Source organism: Calliphora vicina, chromosome 1 (assembly GCF_958450345.1).
Source record: "Calliphora vicina chromosome 1, idCalVici1.1, whole genome shotgun sequence".
In the NCBI taxonomy this organism is placed as follows: Eukaryota; Metazoa; Arthropoda; class Insecta; order Diptera; family Calliphoridae; genus Calliphora; species Calliphora vicina.
Window position 1 is genome coordinate 146,613,074 of NC_088780.1, and position 22,594 is coordinate 146,635,667.

Genomic DNA, 22,594 nt, shown 5'->3' on the forward strand with positions numbered 1-22,594 from the left:
GTTCAAAAATTAGTTTTTCGTGGTTATTCAGATTGAATACCGATAACGATACTTTGCCAAAATATGCTCTAACATTTCAGAAATTTGTAGTAAATCGAAAAAAGTAACGGTTACTTTTTGGATTAGGCCGGTTTCAGCCTTAAAATCCGATTTCGAACGGACTCTAATTTGTTCCCTTAATCAGTCTAAATTGAGTTAAATATTTTTTCCTCAAACCAATTTAAAAAAAAAATAACTTCAAACTTAATCATCATTATAAGTAGTTTAGAAAATAAAATGCAATAAAAATAATGACGGGCTGGCTACTGGATTCATTCCTTTTATAAAATTTTGTTGGTTGAGATCTAATTACGGCTGCCTGTTTAGCTCGCAGTAAAATATAAATACAGTAGTAGGCTGGCTGGCAGCCTCAACAAATATTTTCTTAAGTCATTGGCTGCTATATCTCTCTCTGTCTTATTTATAGTCAATATATTAAAGTACATTTTATCACACACAACATACTTCGAATAAATATCAAAAATAGAGAGTGAGTGTAGATCAGAATAGAGCAGTGCAGTGGTGCTACTTGTATTTATTTTTGTAATTTTTATATTCTGACAACTAAATGACCTGTTTTCTACTTGAATGTTGCTGCAGTTTGTCTTCTTCTTAAGTTTTTTTGTAGAAGTTTTGGCTCGTATTCCCAATAATTTCCCAGTTTTATATATTTAAACAAATATATACATATCCAGTTCTTTTTTTTTATTTCTCGTTTGTTTTTGTTGGTAAATATTATGTGTGTTCACTTGAAAGTATTTTACGTTCTGTGTTTTCCTTATTTGTTATATGGGTTCGTTGAGTACATGACGACGACTGCAATGATGTTTGATAACTGAATGACTGACTGACTGAGTACGTGTTGAATCATCATTACAGTGTACAAAACTGAAAAAGAAAAAAAAAAAAAAAACTATAAATTCAATATTGTTTTCCATAAAGTCTGTTATTGTCGTTGGATTTTCTGCTTTCTGAAGCCAAATTGTTGTAAACTGTCAAATATGGTATGTTGGTAAACGTATGTTTTTTTTTAGGTCAATATGTGCATTCAATCGTAGAGGAATTATTGTGTTTTGTTTCTCCATGTATTTTGTGGAAGAGAGTGCGTTTGAGAGTGGAGTTTTGTAGTAAAATTTTTTTATGCCGAACTTTAATACTTTTTATTCCATTCCATTTCATTTTGTGTTGTTTTGCTTTCTTTTTGGTTTTAATTACGTTTTCTAGTTGTTGTGTTAAACTTTATATGGCCACATGTTAGACAGACTTTTTTTGTTTTCATTTCTCTAGGAAAATTCTTTGATTAACCCATCAATCAAGTTTGTAATTCTTTGTAGCAAGCCATATTGTATTACCGCAATTAATATGAAATTGTTACAAACATATTTCTTTTTTCTTCACAATTTGATTATTGTGAGAAATTAAAACTTTTTAAGAAAATACTTAAAAAAACCTTTATAGTTCGTGTACGTTGTACTTTGCAATAATAGTTAAATAGCCCTAAACTAGTGATCAATACCCAAAAAATACGGTAAAACATGACGGGGGAAACATAATGGTTTGGGGTTGCTTTTCATGGAATGGTGTTGGTCCGATATTCCGAATAGAAGATACCATGAATGCTAGTGGGTATAGAGACATATTGGAAAACGTAATGCTTCCATATGCATCAGAAAATATGCCATTAATATGGACATTCCAGCAGGACAACGACCCAAAACATAGTTCAAGATTAGTTAAAAACTGGTTCTTGGAGAATAACGTACCTGTTTTAAGCTGGCCCAGCCAATCCCCTGATTTAAACCCAATAGAAAACTTGTGGAGTGAATTAAAGATAAGGCTTTCGAAGGAAGTTTTCAAAAATAAAGACGATTTATGGGAGAAAACGCAAAAAATATGGTACGAGATTCCATTGGAGAAGTGTCAGAACTTGATATCCAGTATGCCCAGAAGAGTGGAGAAAGTTTTACAAAACAAAGGTGGATATACTGGATACTAGCTTTACTTTAATAATAAACTAATTTTTTTAAGATAAAATTTATTAGCTTTTGTTTAATAAGAATTTTTAAAAATGTATCTATTATTATGAGCACCAAATTTTTCGAAATTTAAGAAATTTAATTTACTTTATAATATTTATTATTAATTATGAAATATTTTGTTTTTGTTTTTTACTCTCCTTTTAACTATAAATAAAAATCGACTGAATTTTTTTTATAATTTTACAATATACCATTATTTTTTTTCGTTTTTAAAAAATAAATTTTGGTGTATCTATTATTTTGAGCAGATGTGTATATAAAAATGAAATGGTCCATGTATGTAATGGCATCACGTGTGAACGGCTGGAGCTATTTTGCTGATTTTATTTTTATTCGATTCGAAATTTTCAGGAGATGGTTTGTAAAGAAAAAATATTCAAAAATTCCGGGTAAAACTCGGTTTTTTTTTAATTTTTTTGAGTCCAGCCAACTGTAATAAAAAAGCTCCCTAAAGTATGCAGTACAAATTTAGATATTTTATTTGCAAATCAATAAGAACAGGCAGGTTTATGTGGGTTGGAGAAACTTGAAGAACTAACATTAGTAAATGCTACCGGGCGAAGCCGGTGCGGTCAATAAAAAAGTGACCTCAAGCTCAATTAATTATAAATAAAAATATTTAATTTTTTAAAAAAAATCGACTATGAACCGAATAAAATATTCGATTAATTTTACTGAACGTAATAATAACATGTTTCGTTCACTAATGATAAAAAAAAATCCGAATAAAAACCGATTACATTAACCGAATATAACAATCGACTATGAACCGAATCGAATAAAATATTCGATTAATTTTACTGAACGGAATAATAACAAGTTTTTTTCACTAATGATAAAAAAAAATTCCGAATAAAAACCGATTACATTAACCGAATATAATAATCGACTATGAACCGAATCGAATAAAATATTCGATTAATTTCATTGAACAGAATAATAATAAAAAAATTTTCTCTAATGATAAACAAAAATTCGAATAACCGAATATAATAATCGAATAAATTTGAATATAACCTAAAATATTTTAAAATTTACAACAAGTGTAAATTGATGTAATTTTCTGCACAAATCAATTAAAGGGTTACATTTGTGGCTTTAAAGAACAATTGAAAGTCAGTATCATATTTTAATGAATTTTTTCGTTACACTTTTGGCCCTGTCTTTAAAAAATATATAAGACTTTAGTCCAACTTTATGCAGATATAGTTTTATTAGTATTTTTGCCATGTTTTAAATAAATCCCTTATCTTTTCATCATCTTCTGAATTGTGTTCAAACTCTAACTCATGTTTATTTTCTTTTTTTTAATTAAAAGACAATAAATTGTTATTATTTTAATAAATAATGATGTTTTTATTATAAGTAATTTCTTCATTTTATTGGCGATGATAGTAATAAGAAAAAAAAAACTTCAATTTATTTTACATTAAAAACATGAGACGATGTGATCGTGATGTGATCTGCTTTGGCCTCTTAAATAGCCCAATTGGAAATTGAGTCTATACGACAAAGTAAAGATTATTTCAATACTTTAACTTCACAGTTAAAACCATTCTAATATTCGGCAATATTTTGAATCTCATCATTATAGTAAGCCACAGATGTCACTAGAAGCTTTTTGTCTTATGTCCTGTATACGATTCCCGACAGTGCATTGACTGACATAAAATTTTAATCGGTTGCTAGATTTTATGATTATAGCTTAAAAAATCAAACAATTCACTAGTGTTTACTCACTTTTGAGGCTGTTTTGGGTGTGTTTTTAGCTAAATCGAAAATAATTTATGGCGACCATTACTAGACTACTTCTAGGTAATACAGGCGGTATGTAGTAGTCATAACAATGTATGTAATGGTATGTCATTATCAAGTTTTTGCTAGGTTGTTAGCTCTACATACATAAAATGAAATATTATTTCAGTGCAAACATAACATGAGTTAATAGACTTTGTGACGATCCCTGATTTAAACAGACGTTTAAGAACCTGAAAGGTTTTTCGAGTTATTGTATTTTTTAAACATAAATGTATGTGTATTACTGTTTTAAAAACATTCCTACTGGGTGTAAACATGAAAGATTTGTCTATTGAATGATGATAATTCTGTAAAAAGATAAAGACATACATTACGCGAGTAGCACAGCTTAAATTACCAGCAACAGAGCTGTAAATGAATCACTCATTTTTGAATTAATTCGCGAATCATTCACACAAAAAAATGAATTGAATGAAATTTGAGTCAATTCAAATGAATTTGGTAAAAATGAATTGCAATTCGTTTCCAATTCAAATGAATTGAATTGATTTTGAATTAATTCAAATGAATTTTGTAAAAATGAATTGCAATTCGTTTAGAATTCAAATGAATTGAATTGATTTTGAATTAATTCAATTCATTTGAATTGAATTGATTTTGAATTAATTCAAACGAATTAAAAAAAAAATTAGCAATTCATTTCCAACTCCGACGCGAAATTCGCAGCATATTTAGCAGATTCTTCAATGTCATTAAGTATGCAGTATAATTAATCGACGGTTAAAAAGTCTTCCTTTAAATATAATGCGCCGTTACCATCGTCACGTGGATTTCTTTCAGATGATAATTTTGAAAAGCTATTGTTGTTTAAGGTGAATGATGCATTCTAATTAAATCGAATTAGCCTTATTTATGAAACTCAATTGTGTTTTGAACTACATACATTGTTATTTTTCCTGATTTTTGATTATTTTTGGAAGATAGTTTTATTTTTTTGAAATAAATATAATATAAATATTAGCAAAAAGTTTGTTGTTGGGTGGTCGTGGGTCACAAAATTTCAAAAATTATTAATTGCTTCTTGAATATTAAATATTTTTTGTCGTTCAGCGTATTTCAAAATAAAAATCAGTTCTTCTTCAGTTTTCATTGATCAGGTGCGTATACAGGACAAGGCTTTTCAATTGTTGTACTGGATATTTTCATTTTGGTAGGAGAATCTGCTCTTGAATTTGATTGATTGCAACTCATTTTTGAATCATTCTTTTGAATTGCTATTCTTTTTTCTAATTCATTTGAATTAATTCAAAATCAATTCAATTCAAATGAATTGTAAATGAATTGCCACTCATTTTTACAAATTCATTTGAATTGGAAATGAATTGAAATTCATTTCTGCCTAATTCGTTCGAATTGATTCAAATTTCATTCAATTCATTTTTTCAATTCAATGAATTAATTCAAAATTTAGCTAATTCATAATGAATTAAAATCAAAAAAGAATGATTCATTTACAGCTCTGACCAGCAATAGCAGTGGTAGTAGGCCAGGCTAGGCCAAGCCATACATTACAGCTTCTCTTTGTGGTTGTTTATTCGTTATTATTATTATTTTTTATTGTTATCTTTTTTCAGTTTGCTGTGTATTTATTGTTTTTTTAATCTACTTAAAGTTTCAAGTTGTTTTTAGCAGCCAACAGCAGCAGCAGCTGTTCATTCATGTTAGCGGAGTTTTTAGTTTTTCTTAAATTTATTTATTTAATTTTTTAGATTTATTAACACATTTTTTAAATAATGTCTATTATATAATATTTATCTTAAAGAAACTAGTTTTGTTGTTAAAAAAAAATATATTTTTTAAGTAATTTTTTGTTGGTGGAAAAAAGTAACAGATTTTTTATGTAAAAAATATATGAAATAAAAATAAATAGAAATTTTTCTAAATTATTTTAAATGCAAAATCAGTTATTAAAGTTTATTTAAGGTGTGTTTTATTTGCTTTTTTGTTAATATTTTATTCATGCTTTTAAGCTTATCTTCTAAATTCAATTTAATACTTTTATTTTGTCTCACTTTTAGTTGGATTTGTTTTTTTTGGGTTTTTAAATTAAACAGCACGTGCTTGAAATTTATTTGTAGCTTATTAGAACAAAAATTTTAGAGTTACAGTTACAAATTTCTTAAAAAATCTACAAATTTAAACTTCAGAATTTTTATTTGAAGAATTTTGAATGTAAAATTCATTGCAATATTTAAAATGTATTAAATTTCAGTTTATTAATTTATTTATAAAACAAATTAAAAAATTTCACACCCTCATTTCACACAACCGCATGTTTTTTTGACTTTACATTAACTACTCAAATTTAACGTTTTTTTCTTTTCAATTTAATATTATTTAATACGATTTTTTGAATAATTTTTATTTTTTTGTATTTATACACTTGATTTCTTAATTTCAAGGGCAAACTATTGAGACTGTCAAGTGTACAAGTATCGAAATACATTTTTGAGATTTCAGAGCAATTCAACAGCAGTAGCTTAAAGTAAAATGAATCAATCTGCTCCATAATAAACTATAAATTGTGACTCGAAGTCTCTCCAAGTCTGTTAGACAAATGTCTAAGCCTAAATCGTAAAAAGCAAAAAACAAAACCTACACTTAACCCAGAAAACACATTAACATGAACATAATAATACTTAAAGTTAATTAGTTTCAAATATTTATTAATATTTAATAAAAGCAACAACCTTATTATCACACATACTGCATTTATTCTTAACCTCAAATGTATTTTTTTTTTATTAAAATTTTTATGAAATATTTGATTTTTTTTATTAATTCCTTTATTGCTGGTAATCAGTTTTATTACATAATCAATATTTTGTTATTTAATTTTTTAAATTTTGTTGTTTTTTTCCTATTGATTTTTTTTTTGTTCTCAAGGTTTTCTTTGTGTAATTTTTTCCTCTTACAATTGTTTTTCGTATTAAGCATCTATTGGTTTTTAATTTAATATAATAATGTTTCTCTGTTTGAAAATTATGTTGGTTAGTAAAGCTAAGAAATATTTATTTAGAAGGCTTAGTAGCAAAAATGATTAACTGCATTTTGTTTAAACATTAAAGTCAAAGCACTAGGTCCACTAATAACAATTTGTATTAAAACTTTTAAATAACTAAATTTTTGTAGATTGTGGATTTTGCGGAATAAACCAAAAATGTAATTCTTCTTAAAATTTTTGCAACACAGAGAAAACTGTTTAGGTTGTGAATTTATTGCTATTCGAATGATTCAGCCTTAATAATCGAATCATTCGATTGGCAACAAAATCACAACGAATCTGTTTTATATATGGAGAAATAATACTGTAACTTTAAAAAGAAATTTCCTGAAATTTCTAAAATAAATATTCCCCGAAATTTTCCCGATTATGACCCTAACTTGAGTGATTAATCGATCAGTTAGAAATTTCTACAATTTTTATTACTGACCTCAATCTGGATCCTTATAGTTAGGGAAGTTGATATAGCGGTGTCCGCATGTCAGTTTAAATCAAATTTCTAAAAGCCCCGGTTATGAGACGAACCCCGCGACCTGATCAATGTAACAGATACAAGTTGGAGAATATTGGTATTGATAATTAGTAAAATCGGTCCATATACACATCTGCTCAAAATAATAGATACACCAAAATTAATTTTTTAAAAACGAAAAAAATAATGGTATATTGTAAAATTATAAAAAAAATTCAGTCGATTTTTATTTATAGTTAAAAGGAGAGTAAAAAACAAAAACAAAATATTTCATAATTAATAATAAATATTATAAAGTAAATTAAATTTCTTAAATTTCGAAAAATTTGGTGCTCATAATAATAGATACATTTTTAAAAATTCTTATTAAACAAAAGCTAATAAATTTTATCTTAAAAAAATTAGTTTATTATTAAAGTAAAACTAGTATCCAGTATATCCACCTTTGTTTTGTAAAACTTTCTCCACTCTTCTGGGCATACTGGATATCAAGTTCTGACACTTCTCCAATGGAATCTCGTACCATATTTTTTGCGTTTTCTCCCATAAATCGTCTTTATTATTGAAAACTTCCTTCGAAAGCCTTATCTTTAATTCACTCCACAAGTTTTCTATTGAGTTTAAATCAGGGGATTGGCTGGGCCAGCTTAAAACAGGTACGTTATTCTCCAAGAACCAGTTTTTAACTAATCTTGAACTATGTTTTGGGTCGTTGTCCTGCTGGAATGTCCATATTAATGGCATATTTTCCGATGCATATGGAAGCATTACGTTTTCCAATATGTCTCTATACCCACTAGCATTCATGGTATCTTCTATTCGGAATATCGGACCAACACCATTCCATGAAAAGCAACCCCAAACCATTATGTTTCCCCCGCCATGTTTTACCGTCTTTTTTGTAAATTTAACGTGGAATTCTTTTCCTTTTGGTCGGCGTACATTTCTTTGGCAGTCGTTTCCAAACAAATTTATTTTTGTTTCGTCGCTCCATAAAATATTTCTCCATTTTTTTTCGCCTTCACACCCGGACCATTGTAAGTGCTCTTTAGCAAATTCTAATCTTGTCTTGATATTTTTTTGGCGCATTAGTGGCACTTTTCTGGCAATTCTTCCCAAACGACGACGAACTGTTTGTGGACTGATTTCGTTACATAGCTCCGCAGAAATAGCTTTCGATGATATGAAAGGGTCTTTTTTAACCATAAGGACGATCCGCCTATCTGTTTCTGGACTGGTTTTCTTTGGTCTACCGCGAGTTTCTCTTTTTTGTTTTTTAGATAAAGCATTTTGGACAAAATGTAAATATCTTCCTATGCTCTTTGCTATTTCCCGTAATGATTTTCCTTGATTTCTCATCGTTTGAACAATTTTTTTCTCATCTTCGGTACAATGATGATTTCGTCCCATTTTCTTCAAAAGAGTCCTATTTTTTATAAAATTGTTGCTAAAATTTAAATTATACTTACTGTTTCACGTAAATAGGAACAAAAAATTGCACAAAAAAAAAATTGTATATAAACAAATTACAAATTACTGATGTGTATCTATTTTTATGAGCAAATAATTTTTTGTAATTCAAATAAATTCGTTTTTAAAAATCAACATGAAAGCAAATAGTTGCCAGATTTTTGACTGACATGACATTGCCAGATAGAAATTTTAATAATATGATGTATTCTTAACGCTTGCGAGGAAATTTTCAATGTTACCGCCATTTAAATTTTTTCCAATTAGGTGTATCTATTATTTTGAGCAGATGTGTATGGCAGAGACATGATCAAAAATCCACTACTATCTCGATTTGGGCTATCTAATCCCTGCCATCATAGTTAGCTAGTCAATCAGCAGGACAATTATCAAAGCAGCAGCATTCGGCCTGTTAATCCAGATTTGATATAGACGATTATAGACCTCTTACTTGTCTTAAACGTTAATATTAAATCTGTGTTCTCCTTAAATAATAAACTTAGTTGGTACTAAATCACAATTTTGATTAAAGGATTAAACTAACAATTTTTAATTAAATTTAATTTTCTTTTCATTATAATTTTGTGAGTTAATCTATTTGCCCAGTAATACCTCCATTTAGTTTGTCTTGTCGGTAGTTGGTTACTAGTTGTGTTTTTTTGTTTAATTATGGCTTTAAAAATTTATTTATACATTAAAAAGTAAATTTTTTATTATTTTATTTATATTGTTCTGTCAATTATTGTTATTTTTTTTTTTGTTAAGAAACATGAATGCTTAGAGTTTTTGTACATTACTTCATATTTTATTAAATGTTTAAATGAATACAGTAATTCACAAAATTATGATTGAATTTGGCTGTAAAAATCTATACAGTTAATATTCTAAATGCAATATAGTTTAATAGTTAATAGACTCTTTGTGGTAACGATACATCGAAATTTAACTCTTAATATATTTGAGATAAAGTGTCCATCATAAACTTTGCATACTTATGATACCAAATTCATAAAAATTTTAGTTTCCCATATATTATATTTAAAAAATCTATAATGAAAAGTTTTACTGTTTCAAAAATTAGGGGTCATTTTGGCGCCCAGTTTAGCGAAGGGTTAATGTAGGGTAAAATATCAACTTAAAAATTACTAATGTGTTGCATTACTTTTATTATCCACTGTATCTTATTAAACCATTCATTCAAACACAGTGTCCATATGTTTGCGCTTTAATCAGGAATTAAAATTGTTTGCTATTTCTTGTTATTGTTGCTATTTTCAACATTATTTTTTGTTTTTTTTTTTGTTGCTATTGCATTCTCCTCATCCTCAATTATCACATATACTTTTGTTCTAAGTCTGTCCATGGCTAGTCCATTCATCCGTCAGTCCGTCTGTCTGTCTCTCTGTCGATACCACTACAAGCCAGCTTAAAATTTGCTACTTATTCGCTTGGTTTCAGTTCACTTGATTTCATCATTATGTTGTCTGTCTGTCTGTACAGATGTTTGTAATTTAAGAAATTTATCTTATTGAATTATAAATATTTTATATACATTTTTATTACACTTTCCTTAAATAATTATGATCTCATACACATAAGTATCTCTTTAAAATTGTTGTTTCTTCCTAATTTTTGTAGCTTTTTTGGGAATGGACGGCTCGTGTTAGAATTATTATATTTTTTTATTAAGTAATCATTAAGAAAAAATTACTTAGTAAAAAAAAAATAATTAAGCCTCTTTTGAGAACATTTTGTTAATTATTTAAAAGGGATAATATAAATTAATTTATAATTGAACAAAATTTTTATTTTCAAAAGCTTTTAATCCAATTTGGGTTCAGCATTACATGTTCTGTAATGACATCTACATGCATTACTTATAAGTAGTTTAGTAATGATTGGCTTATACAATGAATGAATAAATAAATGGACTTCGGAACTTTGACAGTTGGTAGCGGCCATATTGTTTAGGCTACATCTGTCGAATTGGCTGCAATTTTTTCAGTTTGTTTTGCCAAATCATCATGGACGGATATAGCGGTCAACAACTCTTGCAAATGATTTTTTATTTGTTCGGGTAACGTTCCCCGCGCTTCGCCCAATTCAAGTCAACAAACTAAATTTTCGAATTTGAGATCCATGAGCGTCCAGTGGTTTTTGGGCTTGCGTGGTCATCGGTCCATATTTATTTAAGAACGACGTTGGCCAGGCCATTTATAGGACTTATCGATTGCTTTAAGAAACTCAAACTCAATACATCTACGTGAATTTTCATGTAAAACGAAACGCGTGAAAGAAATGAGATCCCTCTGTTGTGCAGTATTGCTAAGTATTTATTGATGTCAAAATTAACCAAAATATGTGATGGGGTCATTTTGGTACCATAGAGTACAAAAAATTAAATTAATGAGTTGAATTGCTTTTAAAAGTATTTTTCTAAAGTTCTTGCATTTTAAGAAACCGCCTCATGGTTTCTTAAAATGTTTAAACTGTTTTTATTAACGAATTAAGTCCACTACCGTTCATATGCCAGGAAAAACGAACAGTAATTCTAGTTCGGCTCAGTTATTTAGTTATGTGTGTCAAATTTTGATTTTAGTCTTAAACTTTGCTATATTTTTCCGAAGTAGAAAGCCTGTTGTCATAAAATTAACCAATATTTGTGTTGGTTTGGGGTCATTTTGGTACCATTTGCATTACAAAGTTAAATCGTTAAAATCTCTTCTTGCCGATAGGAAATGGTTTCTTAATGTTTTCAAACCCTTATTTATTAATGGATTAAGTGTGATTTTATGTTTGAATAAAAACATTAGTCACTTATGTTTGAATAAAAACTTAGTCACTAACCTCAGCGGTTTTCTTTGAAAATTTTTCTCTAGTTTTGATTTATTTGACTGAATTTTCTTTATACAATTTATCTAGTTCACTGTTAAATTTGTTTTATGACATTTTTATGTTATTTCTGTGTTAAGGAAAGGTCTTTTATTATTTCTTTCATTCTTTTTTTTTCAAGAACTCTTAAGTATTTGAGAGAAAAAAAACTACATGATGATTAGTATTGATTTATTTTTTGCCAATTGTAATTTTCTCTCTTTTAACATGATGTTTAAAAACAAAAAGTCACAATTTTTGTTGTCTGTTTAAAAAATAATGCGGGCAGTTTATGTATGTTTCTTGGCTGTAGTACCAAGATTAACAACAGTTTTTCTTTATGGTCTTTCGACACTTTTCAAAATGCGGACAAACTGAAGACTGACAACTGCCTACTACTGGCCACCATTATTTGGTTTGTTTGTTTTCTGCTATTATTCCTTGTTTCTGCATCATGTAGTTTAGGAAACTAATGCTTTCGATCAAACACAATGCTCATATGAAAATAATACTTGGAAGCTTAAAGAACAAAGTTGTTTCAAATGAATTTTGGTTTTGAAAATTTTGTGAATGTGAAAGTAATTAATTAATTTTATTATTTAAAAAAAGGAGTGTTAAAAATTCTTTAAATTATGAAAGTGTTTGAAAATTTTGTTATATTTGTTTATTAAATTTCCTTTATTTTTTTTAGAAATATTTTAAGAAAATGTGAAAATGTGAATGAAAAGAAAGAAAATCTCTTTTTTAATTAATTTTAACTCAAAACAACGAATATATTTCATTATTTAAAACATTCAATTTCATCTTTTAATAAAAACAAAAAAAAAAACTAAAAAGTCTTAAAACAAACAACGAATTTATTAGTTAAATCACCGCAGAATCTAAGGAAACATTTTATTTTTATTAAACAAGTGCCTTAAAGATTTATATCCTTGAAATTCACACATAAAAATTATATAAGCAAAATGTTAAAGTGTGATATTTAAATAAAACAACAAAAGAAACCCCCCCAACTAATTTTAATGTTTCAAATTGAATTTGACTAAAAAATAAATAAATACAAAACTAAACAAAATGCCTGTTAGTGGTTTTCAATACAATACAAGACCCTATAGCTCCTTTAGGGCTACCAGGGCTACTTGTAATGTACAACAACAACATACAACAAGCTGTACAGCAAATTATCAACAGCAAAACACTGTTGCAAACAATTGCAGTAAAACTTCATTAAATACCAGCAGCAGCAGCAGCAACAACAATCATCAACCAACAGCTGGTCATAGTTTACAGACTTCAGCCTCCTCCTCCTCGATAGCTGTTAGATCTAGCATTAATAATAGTAACAACAATTGCCCGGGCGTTAACACAAACTTTCAAAGGCAGCAGCCATTTCGCAGCAGTTATTATGGCACTCGTTATAATTTTAAAACGGCCGACAGCAATACGTCCATGGCCAGTAAAATGAATTCCTCCGGAGGATCTGCATCAGCAAATAATACTGCTAACGCCGTAACGGTGAAACCTTTGACTCCCAAATTAGTCCGGCGCATTGAAACGACTTGTACACATCATACAAAAGCTAAAGCCCCAGCACCGCCTGTAGCGAATGGTGTGTGTCCAACACCGCCCACTGCCCCCAAACAGTATTTGAGAACTAGAAATCAACAGCAGCCACCCACGCCCCCCTTAAGAAAATCATCAAATTTTGATCGTTTCCATCAGGCCAATTTAAGTATTAGACAAAAAACTAATAATGCTTCATCGCTCATCAGCAATCAGCGTTCATCGTTTATCAGTTCCAGTAATGACTCGCAGGAAAAATATCAGCAACGCACTAATGCCCCGTTAGCCACCCAAAAACGATCGTACATTAACACAGTCAGTAAAGTAACCAAGGAAAATCAGCCGAAAACAGCTGAAAAAAATGGATCTCATACAAATGGACCTATAAAGTCCACAAAATCATATCCAGCTCCTCTGCCACCGCAAGGCACACCGAAAGCCTTGCCGCGACGCAAATGCAAAGAAGAGTCTAGACTTAATTCAGTATCGGCCTCGCCCAACCTCAATAATCGTAGATTTATCTCCAGTGTAGGCATAAATTCGTTTAATGCCTCCTGTAATCCCAAGGCCACACCGCTTTACAAAAGAAAAACCTATGTCAGTAATTCGCATAACAGCTCGAATCAGCCCCCAGCAAATGGTGTGGCCAATATACCAGGCAAAACGGGCAGTAATTGCAGTAATTCTAGTTCGGCCCAGTCTAGTGCTTCTCAGGGTTCTCCAAAGTCGAAAAAAGCCTTCTCTACCAAATTTCCTCAAGGTTTGCCATTTGAAGATGAGTTTTATCGACGACATCGTTCCTATTCACAATCATCCTCCAGTAATTACTCATTTTATTCCTCCACTGGTGCTCATACCACCGCGCCTCATACTCCCCACGACTATGATCGCGAAGAAGATGATGAATTCCAAAGAAAACCCTCAACAGATGATGCTTTATATGTGGACTTTTCGAAAGTCATGCATAGGCATGATTATAAATCATCTAATAATACCACCACTAACACACACTATCAAACGACCACCACCACACATTCTACGTGGCTGCGAAGGGACTCTCCCTCACGCACCAGCCACCACAACCACAACAAAACATCGAATTATGATGCTAGTCACGATTCACCTCATTCGCCACGACGCAACTATCATCACCCTCAATATTTACCTCCCACTCCGCCTACTGCCCGCGTGGAAACTAACGCATCCATACGTTCTAGAGCGAAATATTCTCAATCTATAAACGATTATCTCTACACTAGTAATGGTGGGAAACTGTGCATGAACGGTTCCCCTCAAAACACTAGTGATAGTAGAAAATCTCTATTATATACAAATACTAAATTATCTTCATACTTGGATCCTTTACAAAATGCCGATAATGGCTACTACACACATGCTTCACCCGAATCCTCGCCACCATCGATCAACAACACCACAACCACCACCACCACCAACACAGTGTCTTCGTCCAAACAGACGGATTCGTATATGGCTGTTTCATCATCGTGGGCTCCAAAATGTTCACATCCGACTAAAGTTCTAATACCCGCCTCCTCCTCATCCACCACCTGCATGAACGCCTCAGCCTCTACAAAGGCCAGTAATTGTGATGCGAATAACAACAGGGATTATCATCGTCATCAACAACAGTTTTGCCAGAAAGAGGATTATTATGAGAAATTCAAGCGTTACAATAGTGGTTCGAAAGTATCAGTTGTTGCCGATAAGTCGGATGATGTTTTGGAGCCTGCGAACAGTGAGTATAGGTAAGTGTTAGCTAGATAAACATGTATTTCAAGTTTGTAATGGGTTACCAGTTGGAATTTTCCAACATATTTTTAATATCTCTAGCAGTCCAATTACATTTAAAAATATTTTTAATACTTTATCGATTGCATAGATTTGAAGTAATGAATCCATATGTTTCCAATAAACCAGAAAACGATATGATAACAAAACCGATATTAGCTTATGGTGGCAATTGTGATTTTGAAAACGATATTATCATAATAGTTTTCAAATATTTTCCTTCCAATAGAATAAGGAGTGAGATTAAAAAAATCTTAACATATATAAATGTCAATAAAAAAGAAACCCTAGACCTACAGTTTTGATTTTTGTATTTGATTGAAATTATTATTACAACTTACAAAAAATATTTGCCCAATTCACAATTGACGTAGTAGTGTTGTAGCATTGTATGTCATAAATATTTTTCAAAAAAAATTTTCGAAACAAAAACAAAACATTAATAAAAAAAATTACGACATACAACGATACAACGCTACGACACCAATTGTGAATTGGGCAATTATTTTTTTAGTCTAATCAATAGTGATGAATTTATGAACCTTTTCCGGAAACCCTTCTATTAAGGTTTTTATAGTGCTTTCTGTTACTTTGTTGGAACAGGTTGACCATCTCCGTTTAAAATCTACCACACTTTTGGACATCTTTTTTGTGCTCTTCTATTCTCTTTTAACAAGATCCCAATATCTCTCCACTGGCCTTAGCTCCAGACAGTTTGAAGAATTCGTCTCTCTTGGGTCAAGATCTTGCTTACCATAGCGACATGATGCCAAATTAGGCCAAAATTAAGTGGACACATTAAGAAGTCTTATGAGTGGAAGCATCCTCTTTTGTAAACATTCCTTGCTGTAAATTTAGATATTTTTAGAGCCCTTTGTAACAAATGTTTGGCTTCTTATGCCGCAACTGCATATTGTTTGCCATACCAAAAACTTTTTGAGAAAATTTTCTGCTTTCGGGCCCTAAACTTTTCTACAACATTCCCTCCAGCATCAGCAACATAAAAATATTGACCCGGAAGCTGCGAAAAATTTGCCAGAACATACGTTTCGTCATTCATTATACAGCAGGTATATTTTTATACCCTTCACCTTCGTGAGAAGGGTATATATTAGTTTGTCATTCCGTTTGTAATTTGCACAATATAATTTTCCGACCCTACAAAGTATATATATTCTGGATCCTTATATATAGCGGAGTCAATTAAGCCATGTCCGTCTGTCTGTCTGTTGAAATCAATTTTCTAAAGATCCCAGATACCTTCGGGATCCAAATCTTCAATAATTCTGTCAGACATGCTTTCGAGAAGTTTCCTATTTAAAATCAGTAAAATCGGTCCACAAATGGCTGAGATATGAGGAAAAAAACAGGACAACCTCGATTTTTTACCTATATCTGGATTACTAAGTCATTAATATAGACAATATGGATATCTAATGATAGATATTTCAAAGACGTTTGCAACGACGTATATAAGACCATAGTATGTTGGACCTACAATGTCAAAATCGGAAAAAATATTTTTTAACCCGAATTTTTTTTTCACCAAAAAAAAAACAAAAAAAATTTTTTAAAAAAAAAATTTTAAAAATAACAATTCGAAAAATATTTTTTTCCAAAAAAGTGAAAAAAAAACATTGGAAAAAAAATTTTTGTTTTTACTGTCAGGAACTTTTTGAGCCTTGTATGTTTTTAAAACAGCATTGGCTTTAACTTTTCGTACCAATTAGTCCGAGTACTGAGGTAATCGTACTGCTTTCCCACTGGACGTGTTGGGAGCTCTTTTGAAAATGCTTTCTATTTATTTGCTTTAGAAAAATCATGTGGACCATTCTTTCTAAATGAACCAGGTTTTCTATCAACGAACAAGTTCTCCCGATACTGTTTAATAACATTGAAATCAGTTTGACCGCTTTGATTGTTTGTTCAACTTTTTGTAGGACCAAGTTGGGTTTTGTGAAAAAAATATGTAATAATTTTAGTACGCACTTTTTTCTCGTCACTCATTTTAATCAGATTAACAACAGATAAACATAATTGACATTAAACATAATAACTGATATGATTTACAAAAGTAACTTGATAAAAAAAAAATCAAATAATACTTGGGTTAAAAATTTTAATGAAAAACTTGTGTTAAGAAGTTTTTTTCGATCTCAGTCCTTATTATCATAATATAGTTTTCAAACATTTTCCTTCCAATAAAATAAATAAACCACAAACATTTGAAAACAAAACTTAAACACGGTTTTCCCGACAAGCTCCTTGTCATTGAAATTATTTGAAATTGGTTGGTACATTTCTAAATTATCTTTAAAAATAAAATGTTATTTTCATTTAAAACTTTCCGGAAAACTTTCTATAACTCATTAATAAAGTTTTTCCAACTTTAAAATCTCAAACACAAACACGAGAACATAAAATTACAAATATTATTGTATGAAATTTTTCATTAATAAATTAATTAAATTGTATTTGTTGTGTTTTTCTGATTTCTAACAAAATATGGTAAATTCTACTTTTATTTTATGTTTGTATTTTCCTCTCTCGGTCAGACACGTTTTTTGGCTCCAAAGCCGGTTCCTGTTTCAAATTAGAAACAAAAAGCAATTAGCCAAACAAGGCTAAATAAGTAAGTAGTGAGTAGTATACAAACGTTTAGCCAACTGACTGTTACACTGTTGTTTAAACAGACGACGAGTATACAAATAATATTCAATATTTGTTGTTATAAACAGTTGTCATATGCAGCAGTTAGTTTGTCATATTTAAACAAATACATACAACTAAAAAAAATATGTTTTTATGAATGTCAAAATTTAAATCTATTGTAAATTTGTTATAATCGATATTATTTATGGAAATTTATTTAAAATAATTATTATAGAAAAACAACTACATATAACTAACTGCAGATGGCGCTCAATTAAAATTTTGTTCGTTTGATATTAAGTTTTAGACTAGACTTTATTCATGAGTTCAGTATGTATTTTTAGGCTGTAAATCAGTTATTTTTTTACATTTTACCGCTCCAAATATGGTTAATAGAAAAGCGTCCAAATATGGTTAAACCAGTGGTAGCGACAAAACAAATTATGCCATCTAATAGATTTATTAATATGTATCTGCTATTACGTTTTGTTTAAATTTATATTATTTTTAGCATAAGTGTGTTTGGTTTTAAAAAATAAATTTAAATAAAAACTGATTTTTTTGCTATAATAAAAAAACACAATTTATTTACTAAGTATACTTACTGGAGGCTTTGTTGTTCTTTTCTTTTAAACTTTAAAGTTTCATTTAATGTGTAGAAATAATTTAAGCTTTATTTAAAGCCCTTGTAGTTTGACCTAAAAGCCGCTTAGAAGTCTATTTTGGAAGGTGTGTATGGAAGTCGTAGATGTTGACTACTGCTCTGTCAATTGTTGTTTGAATAGTTGTTTGGTAGTAATAATGATGACAGTTTTATTTTTTTAAGTTGTTTCGGTTGTTTTGTTACATTTTTAAATCCTCTTTTTTTCAAACCTGTCATCATATTGTAATAACTTAATAACTGAAATCATTAATCATTATTTCGTTACTGACATTAATAAATTAATTTAACATTTTCGTGAGAGTTTTTTTAATGCACTTAGTTTAGCGGGTACTTTGCTTTAATTAAATAATCATTTAGAATTATTGATTAGTAATTTTTGCTTAAACAAATTTAAACGCTTTTGTGGTTCAAAAATCGAAGATTTTAATAAATTCTTAAAGTCCTCGATAAAAGCATGCTTGTGTTTCGCCTGGTTTCTCTCAATATTATTAAAATTGTTCCCATTAGTATACAAATACAAAAATCCAATGAACAATATTTCAAATCAATGTCTTTTACGAGTCCAAAAGCATTCAATTTGAAAAAAAAGTAAGAAAGCAATTTTATATATCATTCACCAAATTATACTTCAAAATACAAATTTTATATATTTTAAGTAAACAAAATTTATTTTTTTTTTGCAAAGATGTTTTTTCCATTTTTTGGAAATTTTTTTTTTTTCGAATTGTTATTTAATTTTTTTTTTTTAATTTAAAAAAAAAGTTTTTTAAATTTTTTTTTGATGAAAAAAAAATTCGGGTTAAAAAAAATATTTTCCGATTTTGACCCATTGTATTTCCAACTTACTATGGTCTTATATACGTCGTTGCAAAGGTCTTTGAAATATCTATCATTAGATATCCATTGTCTATATTAATGACTTATTAATCCAGATATAGGTCAAAAATCGAGATTCTCATGGTTTTTTCCTCATATCTCAGCCATTTGTGGACCGATTTTGCTGATTTTAAATAGAAAACTTCTCGAAAGCATGTCTGACAGAATTATTGAAGATTTGGATCCCGAAGATATCTGGGGTCTTCAGAAAATTGATTTCAACAGACAGACGGGCATGGCTTAATCGACTCCGCTATCTATAAGGATCCAGAATATATATACTTTATAGGGTCGGAAAATTATATTGTGGAAATTACAAACGGAATGATAAACTTATATATACCCTTCTCACGAAGGTGAAGGGTATAATAAGAATAAAATAAATCAAAAAATAAAAAATACACCCAATTCCAAGGTTTTTATATAATGGTTATAGGTGGTTAGTTTATTAACCACCATGGCGGTTGTCATTAAAAATAAATATGATAAAAATTTTCGTAACATATAAATTAGTTTGAAAGCTAATAATTTTGACTAAATTTATTACCCTTTTAAACAGGCGTTTTACATAACTGCTCGCAACGTTTCAGGCTCTATTACCCTGATCCCAACTGTTAACGATTAATTGTAGTTTGACTAGGTGCATTTCTGGTGTTAAAATAATTTGAAATTATTAACTTCGATATGCTCGATGCATCAGTAAAATTAAATGCAAATTGGAAAAGTAAAATTCTACAACTTCGGTTCATTGCTAGGTCGTTAAAATTGGTAACATGGTTCAATGAATAAAATCTGAAAAATAGCTTATTAATTGAAAAATGTCAATATTAAAATATAACGGCTGTTATTTCGGTAACTGTAGTTGAGCTGGAAGGGTATTTTAGAGATAACGGTAGCTTCTTGTGAATATTCCAACATAAAAACTGTGTCCAATTTTTAATGGGGTTCCTTCACAGGTCCTTTCAAACTATATACATATATGCCGTATGTGTTCATATTTCGGATGTAGCATATTTACAATTGGCGAAAATTCTAAAATACTTATTTTTGAGATTTTTTTAAAATATTTTTTGAGTTATGAGATTATTATACTCTTCACCTTCGTGAGAAGGGTATATATAAGTTTGTCATTCCGTTTGTAATTTCTACATTTTTCATTTCCGACCCTATAAAGTATATATATTCTGGATCCTTATAGATAGCGGAGTCGATTAAGCCATGTCCATCTGTCTGTCTGTCTGTCCGTCTGTCTGTTGAAATCAATTTTCTGAAGACCCCAGATATCTTCGGGATCCAAATCTTCAATAATTCTGTCAGACATGCTTTCGAAAATTTTGCTATTTAAAATCAGCAAAATCGATCCACAAATGGCTGAGATATGAGGAAAAAACCAAGACAACCTCGATTTTTGACCTATTTTTGACCTCTATCTGGATTACTAAGACATTAATATAGACAATATGGATATCTAATGATAGATATTTCAAAGACATTTGCAACGACGTATATAAGACCATAGTAAGATGGACCTACAATGGGTCAAAATCGGAAAAAAAATTTTTAACCCGAATTTTTTTTTTCACAAAAAAAAATGAAAACACAAAAAAAAAAATCTAAAATTTAAAAAAAAATTTTTTTTTAAATTTAAAAAAAAGAAAGAAAAATTGAAAATAACAATCGAAAAATTTTTTTTTCCAAAAAATTAAAAAAAACAACTGGAAAAAAAAATTATATTTTGTTTACCTAAAAAATATTTAAAATTTTGAAGTATAATTTGGTGAAGGGTATATAAGATTCGGCACAGCCGAATATAGCACTCTTACTTGTTTTTCTTCAAATTGTTTTAATTTGTTTATGGACTGTGGGCCAAAATTGCCGTTACATTAAAATGCGGTAAGTTATCATATCGTATATAATTAAGGTCTTTAGTAATTGTGGGGCATGTCTTGACAGGAAAAAGATTTCGTACAAAAATTGTTTTTTTTCTAGCTATGCGTTTCCGACAGTCTTTTAAGATCAAATAAACATTTTCTGAAATTAGTGGTTACTTGTTTGGTCAAATATTTAAACAATATTAACGTAGTCGAACTTTAAATGTTATTGTAGTTTTCTTATTAAGGTTCACATTATCTATAGATTGCTTTATCGTTAACCCTTTTGAAACATTCGATAATTTCCAGTTGACTATAAATCCTTTAAACTATAAACAAGAAACGTGTGATGCAGTTTGCTAATTAATGTCTGGTTTAGATTTGTATGCTTAGCTTATTTCGTTTTAAACTTATGAGTTAAATTGTTTATACTAATGGGACTGTTTTAATTTATGGTCCTTTTTTTCCTACTACTTATTTGCAATACTGTAAAAACATTGTATACAAGTAATTTTGCAACAACTAACATTGTTTTTTGAAGGGGTGTGTTAACGACTTTCAGGGTGTATGATTAGAAAAATACATTTCCGGTTTGTTTAATTCCTATCAAAGCAAAAAGACACAACAACAAAGTCACCTTCTTTGAAAACGTGCTTTAATTGTAATTGAATTTATTTATACAGCATTTGTTTTTCTTTTTTTTTTGTTCTGTAAATAGCTTAAGAGGCTTTAAATCTTAATCCGCTCAGTCTTTGTTGCTTGACAAGAAACTATTCAATGAAGGTTTTGCTTGATATCAATTGTTTTAAGTAGCCAAAGTGGTTCTTCCTATAAAAAGTTTAAATTTTTCTTTCCCAACAGTTATCGATAAAAAAGATCTATTTATGTACTTATATAGAAGGTGTTACTTAATAGAACATAAAATACCAGTTAAAGAATTAAAACTATTTCTAGAAGACCATAAATTCATGCAGTAATTCATGCATGTGCTTGAATTGTAGTTAATTTTTATTTTTTTGAAGTATTTCTAAAACCATAAATAATTTTTTTTATAAAATTAATCTTATTTTTTTTAAGAAGTTCTTTTTGTAGGTGTTTTTCATTGTTGAGCTTTGGTTGTTTTGGTTTATTAGCCACTGTTTTTGCCAAATTTAGTTGTAAAACTTTTTGTTTCGTTTTTAAACCCTCTCCACAACTTTTGTGTGTTTCTTGTTTTCAAATCTCTAGAGTTTTATATATTTTCAAAGCGAACTTTTATGATTCATTATCAACATCATCTTGGTAGATTGTCTGCTGGTTTTTTTTTTTTTTTGTTTATTTTTTGCATTTAGAAAAAAAGTAATACTATTATTAAATAATATTTTTTATTGTTTGGCTTGGTTTCATGCCAATTTTTTTTCTTTGGTGTGAGTTTTGCTGTGCCTTGTGTTGAATTTATAAACAAAT

At 29.4% G+C, this 22,594-nt stretch overlaps 2 protein-coding genes across 6 annotated transcripts in view; both read left to right on the top strand.

Moving 5' to 3' along the window:
- The window catches only part of LOC135964035 (uncharacterized), a 137,084-nt gene that overhangs the window by 73,920 nt on the left and 40,570 nt on the right, over positions 1–22,594 (top strand). The window lies entirely within an intron of this gene.
- The window catches only part of Doa (Darkener of apricot), a 165,437-nt gene that overhangs the window by 13,394 nt on the left and 129,449 nt on the right, over positions 1–22,594 (top strand). For all 3 annotated transcript variants that reach the window (XM_065516081.1, XM_065516083.1, XM_065516082.1), the window contains exon 2: positions 12,405–15,042. In XM_065516081.1, the coding sequence (XP_065372153.1) occupies positions 12,788–15,042 (2,255 nt within the window). In that variant the 5' untranslated portion in view covers positions 12,405–12,787. The remainder of the gene's footprint in view (positions 1–12,404; positions 15,043–22,594) is intronic.